Source organism: Tachypleus tridentatus, chromosome 7 (genome assembly GCF_004210375.1).
Source record: "Tachypleus tridentatus isolate NWPU-2018 chromosome 7, ASM421037v1, whole genome shotgun sequence".
Lineage (NCBI taxonomy): Eukaryota > Metazoa > Arthropoda > Merostomata > Xiphosura > Limulidae > Tachypleus > Tachypleus tridentatus.
This window is the reverse complement of record NC_134831.1, coordinates 25,363,902-25,380,569: the sequence shown is the minus strand read 5'-3', so window position 1 is coordinate 25,380,569 and position 16,668 is coordinate 25,363,902. Positions and strand designations below refer to the sequence as shown.

Sequence of the window (16,668 nt, the reverse complement as noted above, 5' to 3'; positions counted from 1 at the left end):
AGTCACCTTCACACACTGAACACTGCAAGTCAAATAAACACAACATAACCATAGAAAACACTCAAATTCTAAATAAAGAAACAAACTTAAACAAACGCAAAATTAAAGAAGCCTTACTTATACAACAACCTAAACCCAAAATAAACCAATATAAAGGAACGACTTTATACCTATATTAATATAATAAAATAAAATAAATAAAATTATATATTCAAACATCTAATACCGCCCTCTACATTTCAACACACAGTTACACAACCCCTTTCAAACATGTGGTCAACTTCCGGTCAGTTACCTCTTTCTTTGTGAACCTGACGATGACCGAAGAAGGTCAAAACGTTGTTCGCTCTTCTATGTAAAATATTTTCTCAACCCAAACGAGCCGTTTTTGCATAGAAATTAATATCAGCATTTATTTTCTATAGGATGAAATCTAGTTTATTCTTTTACTATATAATCACTTCCTAAAAGATATTGGAGTGTATTCAGTGTCAGATAGCTATCTATTTTATTATCAACAGCAATTATTTTTAGACAGTAGAACCAAAAATAAATACAGACCTTCATATGTTTTAGTGACAAAGAAATATCGCATTATAGAGATAATGGATTGTTAAAACGCATGCAACAACAACAACAGTATATTGTGGTGTCAGTAGCGCGATTAAGAGGTATAACCTTAAAGTTCGTGCGTGTAACACATATTTAAATAAAACTGTTGGATTATGAGCGCCAATAACTTATCATGAGGTACTTGTTTATCTATACATAACGTTTGGTTTCTTTTAAATGTATAAGTGTCACTTTAAGACAGCATGAGTATCATAAATTGGTAATCTATACACATGAAATAATATATTAGTGTTTCATCATGATTAGAGTTTTTTTTGTCATGTTCATACGAAAAATTAAATGTACGAGGAAATGTAGTAAGCCTAACAGTAACTTCTGTTTTTCAAATTCTTTAAAAATAATAAACATATTATGGATAAATATATACTCATTCGTGTTTTTCAAGCCCGGAGTAATTACGTCAAAAGTCACATTTTTAATTCCATTTAAATTCTTGTTTGAGTTTTTCAGCAGTATTCTTCCAATTTGCTCACAAATAGAACATGAGAGAGTAATTAGTCATTGACTCTGTACGTAAAACTAATCATATTACATTTTGATCAAAATATGGCCATAAATATAAATTTCATAGATATAAACTTATTATACACGAAGACAATTAAATAATTTATATAAAGCAAGACGTTGTATCTATAATTTACTTTTAATTCAGCAATATTTCCGTGCCGACAAAGTAAAAAATCTTAGTATATGACAGCCTAAAAGTATTCATGTTTCATCGTTTTAAAATAAAAGCTACCTGACACAAAATATTTATGAGCTGCGCTGTTGGATACGGAACTGTTTTTGTTCTCAGCAAAATGATTTTTTTTACTAAGAAATATTACTGCAACATGTTTTATGACAGTAATTCTTAACCTTGTTGGAGGTAGTGAACCCCGGAAGTTTCGTACTTGCATTGACTGAACTCTTCGTAATTGGAAAAATAAAATATGAGTTTTTCAAATTCAAAACATAAGTAGATATTTTATTAATGCATAAAATGAACCATGCATCAGTTGCACACAATATCACTGTGTTTAAAGAATAAAATCAACAAAACATGAATTTCACACAAAAACAAAAACATAACTCAATGAATATTTACTGCAAATCAATGTGACTTTTGCTGTTGCCTTTCAGAGACAAGTTCAGAAATGCGCGGCTTCACCTTGGCAAGTACCACTCTCATATCATTTTCGCAAAAAAAGTCTGTTCCTTTTCTTCGTTTTTATGTCTACCATCTTCGAAAAACATTGCTCGCAAAGATACGTTGTAACAAACGGTATGAGTATCTCAAGGGCTTCGTTAGCAATGAAAGGGTACACTACGATTTGGTGACACCAAAATGTTGAGAGCGTTGTTGTTCTGAAAAGTTGCTGTTGAACCTGGCTCTGCTAAAGTTTAATAATTTCGTCCAGGTATTCATCATTGACATCTGCTGTCGCAAAACTAAACGTAAACGGCTGTCTCACTCATGCTGGATATGACTCTCTGGTGGGGAAGAATCTGTCGAGGGACTTTGTAAGCTCATCTAAGTGCATGGCAATTGCTTGCTTCAGTTTCCCGGGTACAGAAATGTCTCCTATTTCAGACACATCTTCGATCTTACTTACACAGTCGTCCAGCAGGAGAAAGTTTGCGAAGTTATCATTTTCGTCGTTTCCATAATGGTAGATTTTTTTGAAAAGCCTTCAGGTTTTCTTCCGCTACGATGATGTTGCCTCCATTGCCCTGCATCCGTTGATTAAGATGATTGAGAGCATTGAAGATATCGGCCATGTACTCAAAATGAGAATGAACTCAGATTTTTCAAAGCAATTTGCATGACAATGTTGGTGATCTCGCAAAAACAGGACTAATTCCACACACATGGCAAAAACACGATTCAGCACCTTTCCCCGGAATAAACACCGAATGTTAGAATGGTACAGAAGTACCTCGAATTCAGAGCCCATTTCATTACACAGCTCTTTGAAGATCCGGTGCTTCAGGGCACTATTTCGCATAAAGTTCACACATTTCACAACAATTTTTTAATACTTCTGCCAGTTTTGAAGGCAAAGTTTTTGTTGCCAATGCATGTCTGTGCAGAACACAGTGCATAAACAATGATGTGTGGTGCATCGGCTTTCACCAGCGCACCAAAACCATAGTTTCGTCCCAGCATGACTGGAGCTCTGTCCGAACAAACTCAGAAACCACATCCCCCCGAAAGATCATTGTCTCTGAAGAAGTTATTTACAAGTTTCTTCACGTCGGCTGCCTTAGTTGTTGTTGTAAGAGGCTTACAAAATAAGAAATCTTCTTTTATCTCGTCGTTCTTCACATAGCGCACGAATACAACAAGCTGGCTTAGATTGGAAACGTCGGTGGTCTCGTCGAGTTGAAAGCTGAATTTTGCTGGGCTTGAAAGCAGATCTGCAACTACTTGAGCCAAGATGTCATCGCTCATGTCATCTATTCTGCTGCTGATGGTGTCATTTGAAAGAAGAATTTGGGATAACTTATTTTCAGCAGCTTTTCCCAATATGATATTCGCCATCTTTAACGCAGCTGGTTTTACGAATGCTTCACCAATGGTGTGTGGTTTGCCCTGCTTTGCGATCATGTACGTAAGTTCGTACGATGCTGTGAGGATCGGTTTGTCGATGGGTACAAAGCCGAGAACATGCAAAATAGCCTTTTCGTCGAACCTGGCTCTCTTTACCTTGAATTCAGCAAGCGTTGTGTTCTTGTATTTCCCATATCCATACAGCTTTAGGGAGTGTTCTCTTAGTTTTACCGGTGCTAGTCTAGAATTGCTCAACTTGGCATTGCAAATCATGCATTGAGGACGCTGACTCCCATCATGTTCCGTTATACACGTGAATTCATATTGCACGTTTTCGTCCGACCACTTTCTGTTTTTGCTCGACATAGTATGAAGGGATTGAAAGATTAGGGACAAAATCACAAATGACGCACGATTACTACAGTCACAAGTCGACTGCTAAGCGCACGAAGTTCCCTGCAGCACAGATATTAAGGCCAAGTGATGTGACGTGATCAGCCGCACCCAATGATGGCCAAATGGAACATGACGTTACGAATCATACGAGTGGGGTGAACGGACGCACACACAGTGTGTGTGTCTTGACCTCCGCCGAACCCCTGGGGTTCGATTGAACCCAGGTTAAGAACCATTGTTTTATGAAAATATTGAAAATGTTTTAGTTTTTAATAAGGTCATTTCTAAGAACAGTATATGTACTGATGAAGTTTGGTTTTTATGTTGTTTGTTTTCGAATTTTGCGTAAAGCTACAAAAGTGCTATCTGTTATAGCCGTCCCTAATTTAGACTAGAGGGAAAGCAGCTTGGGCTACTGTTTTACTAACGAACGTGGGATTGACCGTCGCATTATAACGCCCCCACCGCTGAAAGGGCGAGCATGTTCGGAGTGACGGGGATTCGAACATGTGACTCTTAGATTACTCAAGCGCCCTAACCACCTAGCCATGCCGGGCGAAGAGCTAAAAGAAAAAAGACAGAAAATTATTACTGTACTTTATGTTTGCTTTTTCTTGAACTTAGGCGGACATCGATTTAAGTGTGTGTACTTTTTTTCTTAATTTACAGACTTTTTATTTACCTTGAAAATCTTGAAATCTTAATCTACCGAGAGTCTGTGCAGGAATTATATCAGGCCCTTTGTCATCGATTTCACTTAAATCACTTGTTTCCTTCCAGAGCGGTGTTTGAGACCTAATGGAAACGAACGTTAATCTATGGTTAGGAAATCGGGGTTGTTTTTGTTCATTTGCAATTAACCCATAAAAGGTTATTTACTAGACACATTAGCTACAAGTACATTCTTCCGTTTTTGTTTAACTTACCTTAAAAAAATAAGCTAAAGTAGATACTCACTTGAAGTCATCGAATGTTTGGTTTATATTTATTTGTACCACGTAAGTAACCCAAGTTAGAAAGACAATCTTAAAACAATGCTTAATTGCCTAATTCTTAATGCTTAAGACAATCTTACAAATTTAACAAGTAAGTTATATATAAGGAGGAAAATATATGTTTATACCTTTTTAATGAACTGCAACAATGTGAACAAATAATATATTTATCAGAAGAATATGACAATAGCAAAAAACATTGTTTTTAATTACAGTTAATAACAATAATATACTCATAACATATTTATATACCATTTCTCAATTTATAACATTGTTGTGAAAGTCGATATTAAAGAGATACACGTCGTCATATGCATAAATTATTGTAAAAGCATTGAATGTGAGTTTTTTGTTGTTTTTTTACTTATTAGCGCTTGTTTTTTTTTTATGGACAGAAATTTTCATAAAACAATAATCTACAATTGTGTACTGATTAGTACATTGCCGAGAAAACAATAGTGAACGTTAATGTACATCTGGTTTTGAACCGAAACTTAGAGTTTGATGACAAATGATCATAATTAGTTTTTTCAGTGATTTACAAATATATCTGTCTACTTACTTATCAGGGAGTGTTCTCGTCTGGTCACCTTGAAACGAAAGAACAAAATGAAAAATTACCATCTTTTCTTCTATGACATTTTCTACGTTATATGGAAATCACAAAGGCATAAATGTACATAATCCATTGCTTCCAAGAAAAACCAAGTGACAGCTTTCGTCCTACTGTTTTTAATATATTTAATATTTATTGACAAAAACCAAAAACAAAGTACATATAAGACATAGTCTTCGACGATGTTGACCTTCTTTGTTTCCTTACATTAAAAATTTCTAAAGTAAATAGTTTTATTTGTGTTTAGTTTAAATTATATTCGCATTTAATTATTTACTAAAAATTAAAATGTTGATAACCACATTTCTAAAGAGTTATATCTTACGAATTTCGTTACTTTCCTTAAAGTTTTGTTTATTTTGCTTATATCAAAGCTGATAACACTATATACCCTTGTCCCAAATTTTAAGTTACAGATTAAAGAAAGGAAACCGGCTGGTCGCACCCACAGCCAATTTCTTCTGTTTCAATAACGAATATTTTAAGTGATTACCACACTATACTGCCTCCTCTCCTTGTAAGTCCGCAGACATACCATTGTATCACTGGGGGGCGTGAAATGCCTACCCTATTATCCATATAAATTTGGTTAGTGTCGATTTAAACTCTATTAAGACATTATTTTCACAATAAGCAATCTCAACACAGAAATCATAGCTATTAAAACCCTCTTTATTAGCAGAGTAGGGACAAGACACGCTACTTATTTAGACTAAACTGTTTCGTGAGGTTATAAAGTTTGTTGTTAGTTATCTGGCAAAGTATGGAATTTGTTAAGAGTGAATTGTATAAAACTACTCATGATAGATACTTTTTATAGGAATCTTTGCAGCACTAAGCCTAGATGAAATAAGTCGTTGTACAACAAACCAGATAATGTATGTGATACTTCAGGATATTTTTCTAAAACCACAGTTATTTTAATAAAAGTCTCAAATGTTGGAAGTACAGTTGTATTATATGAAATAACCTTGTTTATGAAGTGAGCATTATTATTTAAAAGGTTGAAAACCAAACAAACTATTGATAAGTGTTGGGCATTATCTAGTTTCATTTTTAACGATACACCAGTAATTAAAGGAAAACAATAAACTCTTATAAGATGTTAAGTAGTGTATTTTACTTGAATGGTATTAATTTAAATAGAATGCTTTCTGTGCATTTTGTTTTATATGCAGGTAATGCTTCAAAAGAATGTATCGTATTTGATATGAAAGTGACTTTTGAATATGTGTCCTCTGAAGTTTCGATGACTTGCCATAATTGTAAATATTATATTTATAATAGTTCCACAATAAACTTATTTACATTGTCAGAGAGTCTTCGAACCTCCATCTTTTTCATATACACGTAGTGAACCCCTGGGTGTACGAGTGGAGACAGATGTATTACCTTTACTCAGTTATAAATGTCATCACTCAGCTTTATGTTTTATTTTAGTAATTCTAGTATGTTATTCTTATAAAACAAAACAATGTCTTTAGTGGATAGATTTACGTTAGTTTGAATCTTAACATTTTGACCTAAACAAAGCAAATAGTCCTGACATATCTGATCATGCGCAACTTCAACTACAAAAGTTCCTGCACAAATGTATATCTATTTTAATGGTAACCGATCACACCCGAAGTGAGTTAGGTGAAAGCAATGTATCATTTAATTATATAACAGTATATTTTTATGTCTATACAGAAGGAACGAAATGATTTCAGCTGTTGCAAAAAATGCAAAATAAAAGAGAATATACATATATTTATACGCATATATACGTTTTCGTAAATATTTTATAATTTGAAAACTTGTAATATTGTCTTAGTCCTTGCGTTTTTGCGTTTTTTGCGTTTTTTCTTATAGCAAAGCCACATCGGGGTATCTGCTGAGCCAACCGAGGGAAATCAAACCTCTGATTTTAGCGTTGTAAATCCGTAGACTTACCGCTGTACTAGCGGGGGGTATTTTAGTCCTTTATTTTTATCAACAATCATCAATGTTTTAGCTGTAGTTTTAAGATATTTGGTCGTCAAAACAGACATAATATCATTAATAATCCATTTTGTAAAACATTTAATTGAAAAGGTTTTCAAATCTAACTCTCAACATTTCTTCACAATGACTCAAAAGATATTCATAGGTTTAAAATCGAATAATTAAAAATCGATTAATAAGGACTCACTTTTCGTACTGCGTATGTTTTTGAACTTGATGAGAACCACCACAACGATAGCCACGACGATTAGAACAGCCACAATTGCTACAAGAACAAGTAACACTGGTCGAAAAATGACTGATTCGTTCTCCGTTGCTAAAACACGAAGATAAAAGACATAGTTTAATATAGATTATTTTGGATTAAAAATATACAAATGTATCCTAAAATTTACACTGCGCAAAATAGGAAAACTCCACATTTGAAAGAATAAATATAGATTAATAAGAAAATAGTTAAATAAAGAACGTGTTTGTTGAACTGTTAGGAATTTTCGAGAAAACTTGTTTGTTTTTTATATAAATCACAAAGCTACACAATGGGCTCTCTGTACTCTGCCTAGTACAGGTATCGTAACTCGGTTTCTAGTAGTGTGAGTCCGCAAACATGCCATTGATAAAAAACTATACAAAATGTTAAATACGCATGGTCGTCCATAATTTTGAATTGAGAGATTAGAGGAAAGAAGCTATTCGAAAGTACTCACCAGTAATTCAATTACTATTGCGTGAACGAACACAAAGAATTGACCATTAATTAATACTGACTCATTCATGTTCGGCAGGATACATTTTGTATAAGCATTCCGTTTCATTCATTTTTTTCGTAAATCTCCTTTTCATGTAACTAGACTGACTGTGGTTATAATAATTTATTTTTTACAATATATTGTTTTAGTTATAACGCGAATAACGTAGATTTGAATCTTATAATGTACTGCTGGCCCCATAGTGAGTTGCGAACCACGAGCACTTGGATTAACACTAGGGGCAAGCAATCATTCTTATTTTCCCAATTATTTATTTGTTGAATTTCGTGAAGTTATTCTCGGTCTGTCTACTTTAGCTGTCATTAATACTGAAGTAAGAGACTAAAGGAAGGCAAACTGGTCAGTGTCGTACACTTCCAACTTTTGGGTTGCTATTTTACCAATGAATATTGGGATTGAGCGTCTCATTACAATTTACACAGAACGAAAAGGCGAATATGCTCCATGAATGTTTCTAATTTCACGACCTGAAGACTGCGAGTTGAGCATCATAATTACCTTGCCGTGCCGTATTTCATTCTCCATGGAAAATTAATAAAACATCTTTCATGGAAATTATTTCCATATTACATTGTATAATAACTATTTACCCATTAATACGTTTCTTCTTTTTTAGCTGTTTTCATTACAAATAATCACTTATGAGAATGTAAAATGTAAATATTCAATATTTTAAATTATTTCGTAGAATTCTCCTCTACTAAATTATCTCAAGATAACCTAAAACTCTTATGATACAACATACCCTCTTAGTCTGTTGAAACATAAAAGTATAGAATAAACAATCAACATAAACTCATAAGTTTCTTTCAGTTTAATAAAAAAATTGTAATTAGCAAAGGAAGTAGGGTTATAATTACAGATTCTCTTATAAAAATTGTGAATTATGTATAAATATAAAATCGTAATAGGTGGATTATTTTGACATTTTTTGGTAAAATATTTTATATAAACACAAAAGGAGGAACTGTTGCAAGTTTTGGACTCGAGGTTCGATTTCCTGCTGTTAACAGAATACAGGTATGAATTAATTAGTTGGTTCTTGTGGCTGCTGATCTTTACAAAAGCCTTCTGTAGCCGAATTTCATAATATGCAAATTACGGAAAAAATAAATACATCATTTGTTCAATGTACTTTGTCTTAATATTTCTAAAGCAATGAAAAAAGAAAACAATAACTGGTTTTCAAATGAGTAACTACACTTATAACATTGATAATAATTTTTACAATAACTATTTATCTTTTAGTTAGCTGGATTAGCATGGCCAGGTGATTAGAGCGCTTGATTTGTAATCTGTAGGTTTGAAGTTGAAATCCACACCAAATATGCTCGTTCTTTCAGCCGTGTGGTCGTCATAATGTGACGGATAATCCCACTATTCGTTGGTAAAAGAGTAGCTCAAGAGTTGGCGGTAGGATGTGATGACTAGCTGCTCTCTCTCTAGTCTTACACAACTAAATTAGTTTCGGCTAGCGCAGATAGTTCGCGTGTAACTTTGCACAAAATTCAAAACAAAGAATTACACTATGTAACAAAATTTTTCTTGTTCCTGGGCATAATGTGTTATTTCCCAATCGCTTGTGCCCAAAATAAATGGAAAAGCCCCATTTTTCTCTTCAAACTTTGATTTTGTGATCTGGGAGTGTATGACGAAAACATGATGGGAGACTATATTTGGGGGCTGATACGTGAAAGTGATTTACATTACAGTCGCAAATTTCGAAAAACTACTCACTTCTAAACATTTTTTTTCATTTTTGTATAACTTTAATATAAATGCATATAAATCTTGATTCATATGTTTTATTCAGACCTTATGTAAATGAAAATGTACAAATTTGCCCGTTTTTACATAGAAAATAGGTTAATTTCTAAATTTCATGATCCAGGTCATAAAAGCAAAGTTTGAAGTGAAAAATGTTCATTTTCTGTACTTTTACAACATTAGAAATTAAGAAATAACACATACTATCGAGGAACAAAATTTGTGTTATATAGTGTTATTAGTTACCCAGGCCGTGCTGTTTTTATATTGTGCCATAATGGTGAGTTAAACAGTTTACGTGGCTTAACTAACTAATGTATAAATATTTGCTATAAAATATTGTGCTTGACAGTTGGCAATTAATAATGACCGTTCATCCCTACAGTTCTATTGAAAAATTAAGCTAGAAACTGATAGTTTAGTTTTCTTGGCCTAATCGATACTTATGTATCTGCACGTCTTATCACACTAGTTTTGCTCTTATAAGTCAGACATCTTTAATCCGAATGACAAAAACTAAAAAAAAATGTTTAGTTTTACTTTCAGGTAAACCTGTAGTAAATATTTCGTACTGCTAATTATTGTGACAAGTTTTTCAAAAAGGGAGTTAAATGTAGGGATGGCTAATATCCATCCTTCAAAACAAAATAGTATTTACATTATCGATACGTAACAGCGTAATTAAGTTATAGATATATACATATATATAAGATATCCAATTTTATCTGTTAACATTCTACTACACTCTGTGTTGGTGCTATTATGTTGGAATGATGCAAGTATCATTCCTACCATTTTGTTTTTGAAGGATGGCTATTATTCCTACCTTTGCTTCCTTTTTTTAATTGTTTTATTCTTTATTTATTCGACGATGAACGATTATTATTCTGATATTATGGTTTTAACTCTTAGGTAACTTTGAAAAGGAACATATTTTTATTGAAATATATATATTCAGGTAGATGTTTCAAACTTTAAACGACGGTTGTTCCTATTTATTGGACATATTTCATGAACACAATATAACCAGGTGTACACGAGGCTAGTCAACTCATGGTCATTACTAGTGCAGATGTGTCTAATTATTTAAGTGAAAAACAAATTGCATAATAAATCGGTGGACTCAGCAGATAGCCCGATGAGGTTTTTCTATAAGAAAACACACACACATAATAATATTCTCTCCTTCGCTAGCGTATTAGAAACATACTTTGTTTTCCTAGTAATGAAACTAATAATTTAGCGTAAGTAACAACACGTTTTTGAAAGTTCTTTGGTTTGTTTAAGTTTTGGTTTGTTTAGAATGTCATGCAAGACTACACAAGGACTATTTGTGTTAGCCGTCCCTAACTTTGCAGTGTAAGGCTAGATGGAAGGCATCTAGTCATCACTACTCACCGCCAACTCTTAGGCTACCATTTTACCAATGAATAGTGGGATTAACTGTCACATTATAACGCCCCTACGGCTGAAAGGTCGATCATTTTTGGTGGGACGGGAATTCAAACCCGCGACTCTTGGATTACGAGTTGAGTGCCTTAAACACCTAGCCATGGGCCTTTTGAAAGTGCTGGCAGAGATTGAACTTGAATATAGTTTCATTTAAAATTAGTGTTTAGTAGGTGTTCGCTTGCCCTTTTTACATTGCAGTTGTCATTATGCTCAATGTATTTAACAGTTTCTGTTGAAACACAAAAGCCAGATAGAAACACAATTTGCTGCCAAAACAACCTGTAGGACATGATGTGTTATTAATAAGAGTAATTGTTCAGCAATTTTCCACTTTCTGTAGTTTAGACTTTGGTAAAAGAAACTATCACACTTAATGTGCTCCACTGGATCCTTACTTTAGTGCCAAATTTTAAGACAATCCATTAAGAAATCTTGAAAAATAAAATTTTCAATTTTACTTGAATATAATTCTGTTTTTTATTCGCGCCGAAAGCACAGAAACTTTATTTGATAAAGAAACAAAGATACTTCATTTCCATAGAATTTTTCAAATTTGGTGCACTAATAAATCTCTACATTCTACAGATAGGGGTCACATTTTGTCTAAATATAAGTCATATGTGTAAAGTTATTCAACAGAACTGATCAATTTAGACCAAGATCACGTGAGTTACAGGTCTGAAAGTTTTACTATAGCTTCCTTTGAACATAGGAGCGCTGATTTAGCGCAACAAAACTGTAGAGTGAAAGCGCGTACAGATACGTAAGTATTGGTTAGGCCATGGGAACTAGATTAGTAACTTCAAAAGAATCATATGGTGGCTGGTTGTTACTCATTATTTAGTGCCAACTTTATTATTATTTATTTTATGGATGTCAACCACAACAACTCACGTTTGGAAGTGACAGTTTTCTTGAAATTTACTGAATATTTACGGTATATTTTTCTAAATAGGCCACTTTGTTTTCATGTTTATAATTTTTAATATTTTTACTTTAATAGTTTTCGCCACTTTTTTCAGTACTGTTAATATATAAACAATTTCAAATTTTCAGTACATTGATCTAGCTTTTCAGTATGTCATGTGAAACTCTAAAACTAAAGAATGGAGTTTTCTAGGTATTTTGTTTATAATGGGCTGCAAAAATATGTAAACTATTTTTTCTTCTCTTTCCCTCCACAGTGGAACAGCAATATATCCGTGAACTCACACCGCTAGAAACCGGGTTCCGATACCCGTGTTAAGCAGCACAGATAGCCTATTTTGTAATTTTGTGCTTAATTCTAAATATACAAACTCGTTCTCATTTTACATATGAGATCGTCTGATAGCCAAATCCGAGTTTCGTTAATAAACCATTTTGGATTTAACTATTTCCAAGTGTTAATAAAATACCAATTACTTCATGATTATCAAATTTCTTGAACGGATAGAAACTATTAATAAATTAATTTTTAGCATTTTTCACAGTTTTGTGTGGTTTTGTTTTCAATTTTATTGATTAATTTACCTATGATTTAGTTTGTCGGTGACTGTTTATTTGATTATTTTGTTCACGAGTTTCAAAGGATTTTAATTTATATTTGTTACTTATATATAGGCCACAGCGGGCTATCTACTGTGTTTACCGATGGAGAACGAACCGCTGATTTTAGTGTTGGAAATCTAAAGACTTACCGCTGTTCTAGCGGGGAATTAAAAACCAAAAAAATAATTTAAACTGATGTGTTTTATTATTATCACACTTGTCATACAACTTCAAAATGTTTGTAAACTATCAGCTACTTTTACAATTTTTTTTTCGTTTTTTTGTGTCTCTGAGAACGAGCCCTCTTATGTAATTACGATTAATTTAATTAGCTTTACGACACAAAAGAAATATGGACCACGTCCAATTTTCACAGTGTACTCCATGCAAGTCTGTTGTATATTTAAAATATGAACTTACCTTTGTCAGTAAGCTTCTCAGCTGGTTTAAGAGTGCTGGCTGAAATGATTACTGCCTCACTTTGTCCTTTTGCATTAAATGCATAAACAAATAGCCTCAAGAGTTTTCCCATAGGAAGATCATACAGCAGGAAACGTGGGAACTTAGAAGTAAGGTTAGCTTCAAGTTTGTCGTTTTCAACACTATAAGCATAGAGAGAGAATTGCTGCATAATTCCTCCGTCGTAACTCTCAAGGCACTCAACGGCTATCTGTTTCTGAGTTTGATTGACAACAGAGCAGTTTTGGGGCGGACTTGGTGGACCTAAAATTAATATATTCTTGCATTACTGAATAAAATGAATGAATATTTACTACAAGTAATACAGATTTAAAAGTATAGCATCATATCACGTTGTCATGCAAGAACAGGCTAAGAAAAACCGCAGTTTCTTAATCCACAGTATAAAGAAATATTTGCATAACTAAGACAAACTTAATAAATAACAAGCTCTGAAGATAAACTATAATCAGTCACACACTTTATCTCTCATTTATAATTTTATTTTTCCAGGAAACAAATTTCGTAACACTATGTAACACATTTTTTTCTTCCTAGATAGTATGTGATATTTCTTAACTGCTTATGTTGTAAAAGTATGAAAATAGCCATTATTCCCTTCAAACTTTGCTTTTGTGATCTGGATCATGAAATTTTGAAATTAACCTTTTGTTTATATAAAATCAGGCAAATTTGCACATTTTCATGTACATAAGTTCTGAATAAAACAACATATAAATCAAGATTTACATGTATTTATACATAAATAAACAAAAACGTTTAAAAGTGAGTAGTTTTTCGAGATTTGCGATTGTAGTGTAAATCACTTTCACGTTTCAGCCCTCAAATATAGTCTCCCATCTTGTTTTCGTTATACGCTCCCAGGTCACAAAAGCAAAGTTTGAAGAGAAAAATAGGTCTTTTCCATTTACTTTTGGCATAAGCAATTGGGAAATAACACTTTCTGCCGAGGAACAAGAAAAAGTAAAAATTTTGTTAAATAGTGTTATTGCTCAACTTTAACCATTGCTAATAAAACAATAATTATTGAATTTATAGACATATTTGTAATTATGTAAGTCTTTTGCTATTTACATCTGATATATAAAAACGTATATTACCAACACATCAAGTTATATATATATTTAAACACGAAATTAACTTTGAACAAATGTGTGAAATGAAGAGCATATTACAAGAAGAAAATTTATTTCCATAATATTATTTAATGAAATAGGCTATTAAGCACGTTATTATGTTCAATTAATGTTTTATAAAAGCTTTGTTCTCTAAATTAAAATCTAAATTGACGAAACGTGTAAAGACTACGTTTTGAGTATTACCAGGAAAATGAGTTGGATTATAAAAATAATGAAATGTGTACAAATTAGGTTCATTACGAAGACAAGTGTAAGGAAATATTATTGCTATCAAATCTGCTCATTCGAATAAAAATTATAGATTTTGACTTCAAGTTAAAATATTGTATTTACTAATCATTTATTTTGTAAAAACATTTTGATATATTACAGAAAGTTAAAGTGCTCAATTATTTTATTCAAGTTTTAACTGAAAAATAATATGACCTGTAACGTTATACTTAGGTTTAATGAAACTTCTGCTATGTGTTGAATATTTGTTTTAGTATATAATACATCAAAATAATTATAACAGGACTTATTATGATTAAACTCTAATTAATGCTTATAATTTCAGAAAACATCCTAAAACAAAATTAAAATGTATTCGTGAATGTTGCTAACTGCTATACTTTTAAAGTAAAACCAAGAGATAAAACACAAAGACTAGAAAAAAAATTTTGATTAAATGGTGTTGTCTAAATAAATGAAAACTGATGCTCTAAAGTTACCAAGATTAAGTTCCTAAAGGACTGAATGACTAATTAAACTGAAAGGTAATTTTTTTTTTGTTACAGGTGATACATGACGCTGTTTTTGTGTTTTTTTTTGTGGAGTATAGAATTTTAAAAGATTCAGAAGAGTTACATATGAAACAAAGATGCATAAATAATTGAAACGTAAAATAAAAATATATTCTAATAAATATCGCGGATTAGGAGAGAAATAAAACAGGGGAAATATATTTCAATGAATAACAGGGAAATTATCATTTATAATTTAGATGCTAGGATTTTTCACTTGAAAGCTATGAAAATGAAATATAAATACAAAAATGTGCAAGAATTATAAGAAGTGGCTTTAGTACATTTTTACATAAGAATGATAAATACGTTACATCAAATGAATCAAGAAAAATAATTAATTCATAAAATAATATGAAAGAAAAGATATGTTTTAACAAATAGATCTAAACCAAAATGGACTGAAAATAGTGTAAACATTATTAGTTGTCTCTTAATTTTAGGAAAGAATAAATAACTGAGAAAATTTCAAAAAAAATAAACAAAGATGAATAAATAATTGAATAAAATGAGAATAAATAAAATAAATAGAAGAGAATAAAATAAAATATTATCGGAAACTTTGTTTGTTTGTTTGGAATTTCGCACAAAGCTACTCGAGGGCTATCTGTGCTAGCCGTCCCTAATTTAGCAGTGTAAGACTAGAGGGAAGGCAACTAGTCATCACCACCCACCGCCAACTCTTGGGCTACTCTTTTACCAACGAATAGTGGGATTGGCCGTCACATTATACGCCCCCACGGCTGGGAGGGCGTTATCGGAAACATTTGGGTAATAAGAGATGATAATTTAGAATATTAATGTATAGTATTAATATGAAACACTCATCAGTTTTGTAGAAAAAAACAGTACAAATTAGCAGGAGAACTTGTGGTATTAAAAATGAAAAAAAGTAAATTAATCATCATACATTGATAGTTCCACGTTATGAATATTAACGTCGGTTATTTTGGGAGGATCTATTTATTGTTTAGAAAATGCAGCTATGTAAAACTGGGAAACCATCTATAAGTTAAAAATAAGGGTACTATAACACTTATTCCAAAAAACGTTAAACCAAAAAATATTTTTCATAATTGAAGTTCAATATTATTTATTATTTATAACTTAAGTTAAGAATGTAATACTCAAAAGATAAAAACTGTGACCTATTATTGATTCGTGTAGAATGTGCAATACAAAAGTGGGTTTGGGGGAGAAAATTATAATATTATAATTATATACGATAAAAAGTTTTACATAGAAATGGAAATATATTAGAACTCTTGTTTAATTAGGGAAGAACATTATGATACTATATTAATAAAATGTAGGCAAACACCAATTTGTAAGTGTAAGAAACAGTTTTATTGATATTGGAACATACTACATGTTTCGATAGAGAATTGGTCTGTCTTCTTCGGGTATGATCAGTACTAAGTAACGAAGGTTTATATATCGTTACAAAAACAACGCAACAATTAAAGTCATAGAAACGGTGTCATCAGGTAAGAGGAAATAAGTGAAGGTCAAGTTTGATCAAGTGTATGAAAAGTGATGTCAAATACGGCTGATGTTTCTAGGACCATTATCACTACTTACTGAGAGAT

The 16,668-nt window shown here is 32.2% G+C and overlaps 1 protein-coding gene across 1 annotated transcript in view; it reads right to left on the bottom strand.

The window, feature by feature from the left end:
- The window catches only part of LOC143254936 (protein turtle homolog B-like), a 56,462-nt gene that overhangs the window by 4,589 nt on the left and 35,205 nt on the right, over positions 1-16,668 (bottom strand). Inside the window, exons 8-11 of the mRNA XM_076509846.1 lie at positions 13,099-13,401; positions 7,347-7,475; positions 5,120-5,147; positions 4,245-4,357 (exon numbers count right to left, since the gene is read on the bottom strand). Coding sequence (XP_076365961.1) covers positions 4,245-4,357; positions 5,120-5,147; positions 7,347-7,475; positions 13,099-13,401 — 573 coding nt within the window. The remainder of the gene's footprint in view (positions 1-4,244; positions 4,358-5,119; positions 5,148-7,346; positions 7,476-13,098; positions 13,402-16,668) is intronic.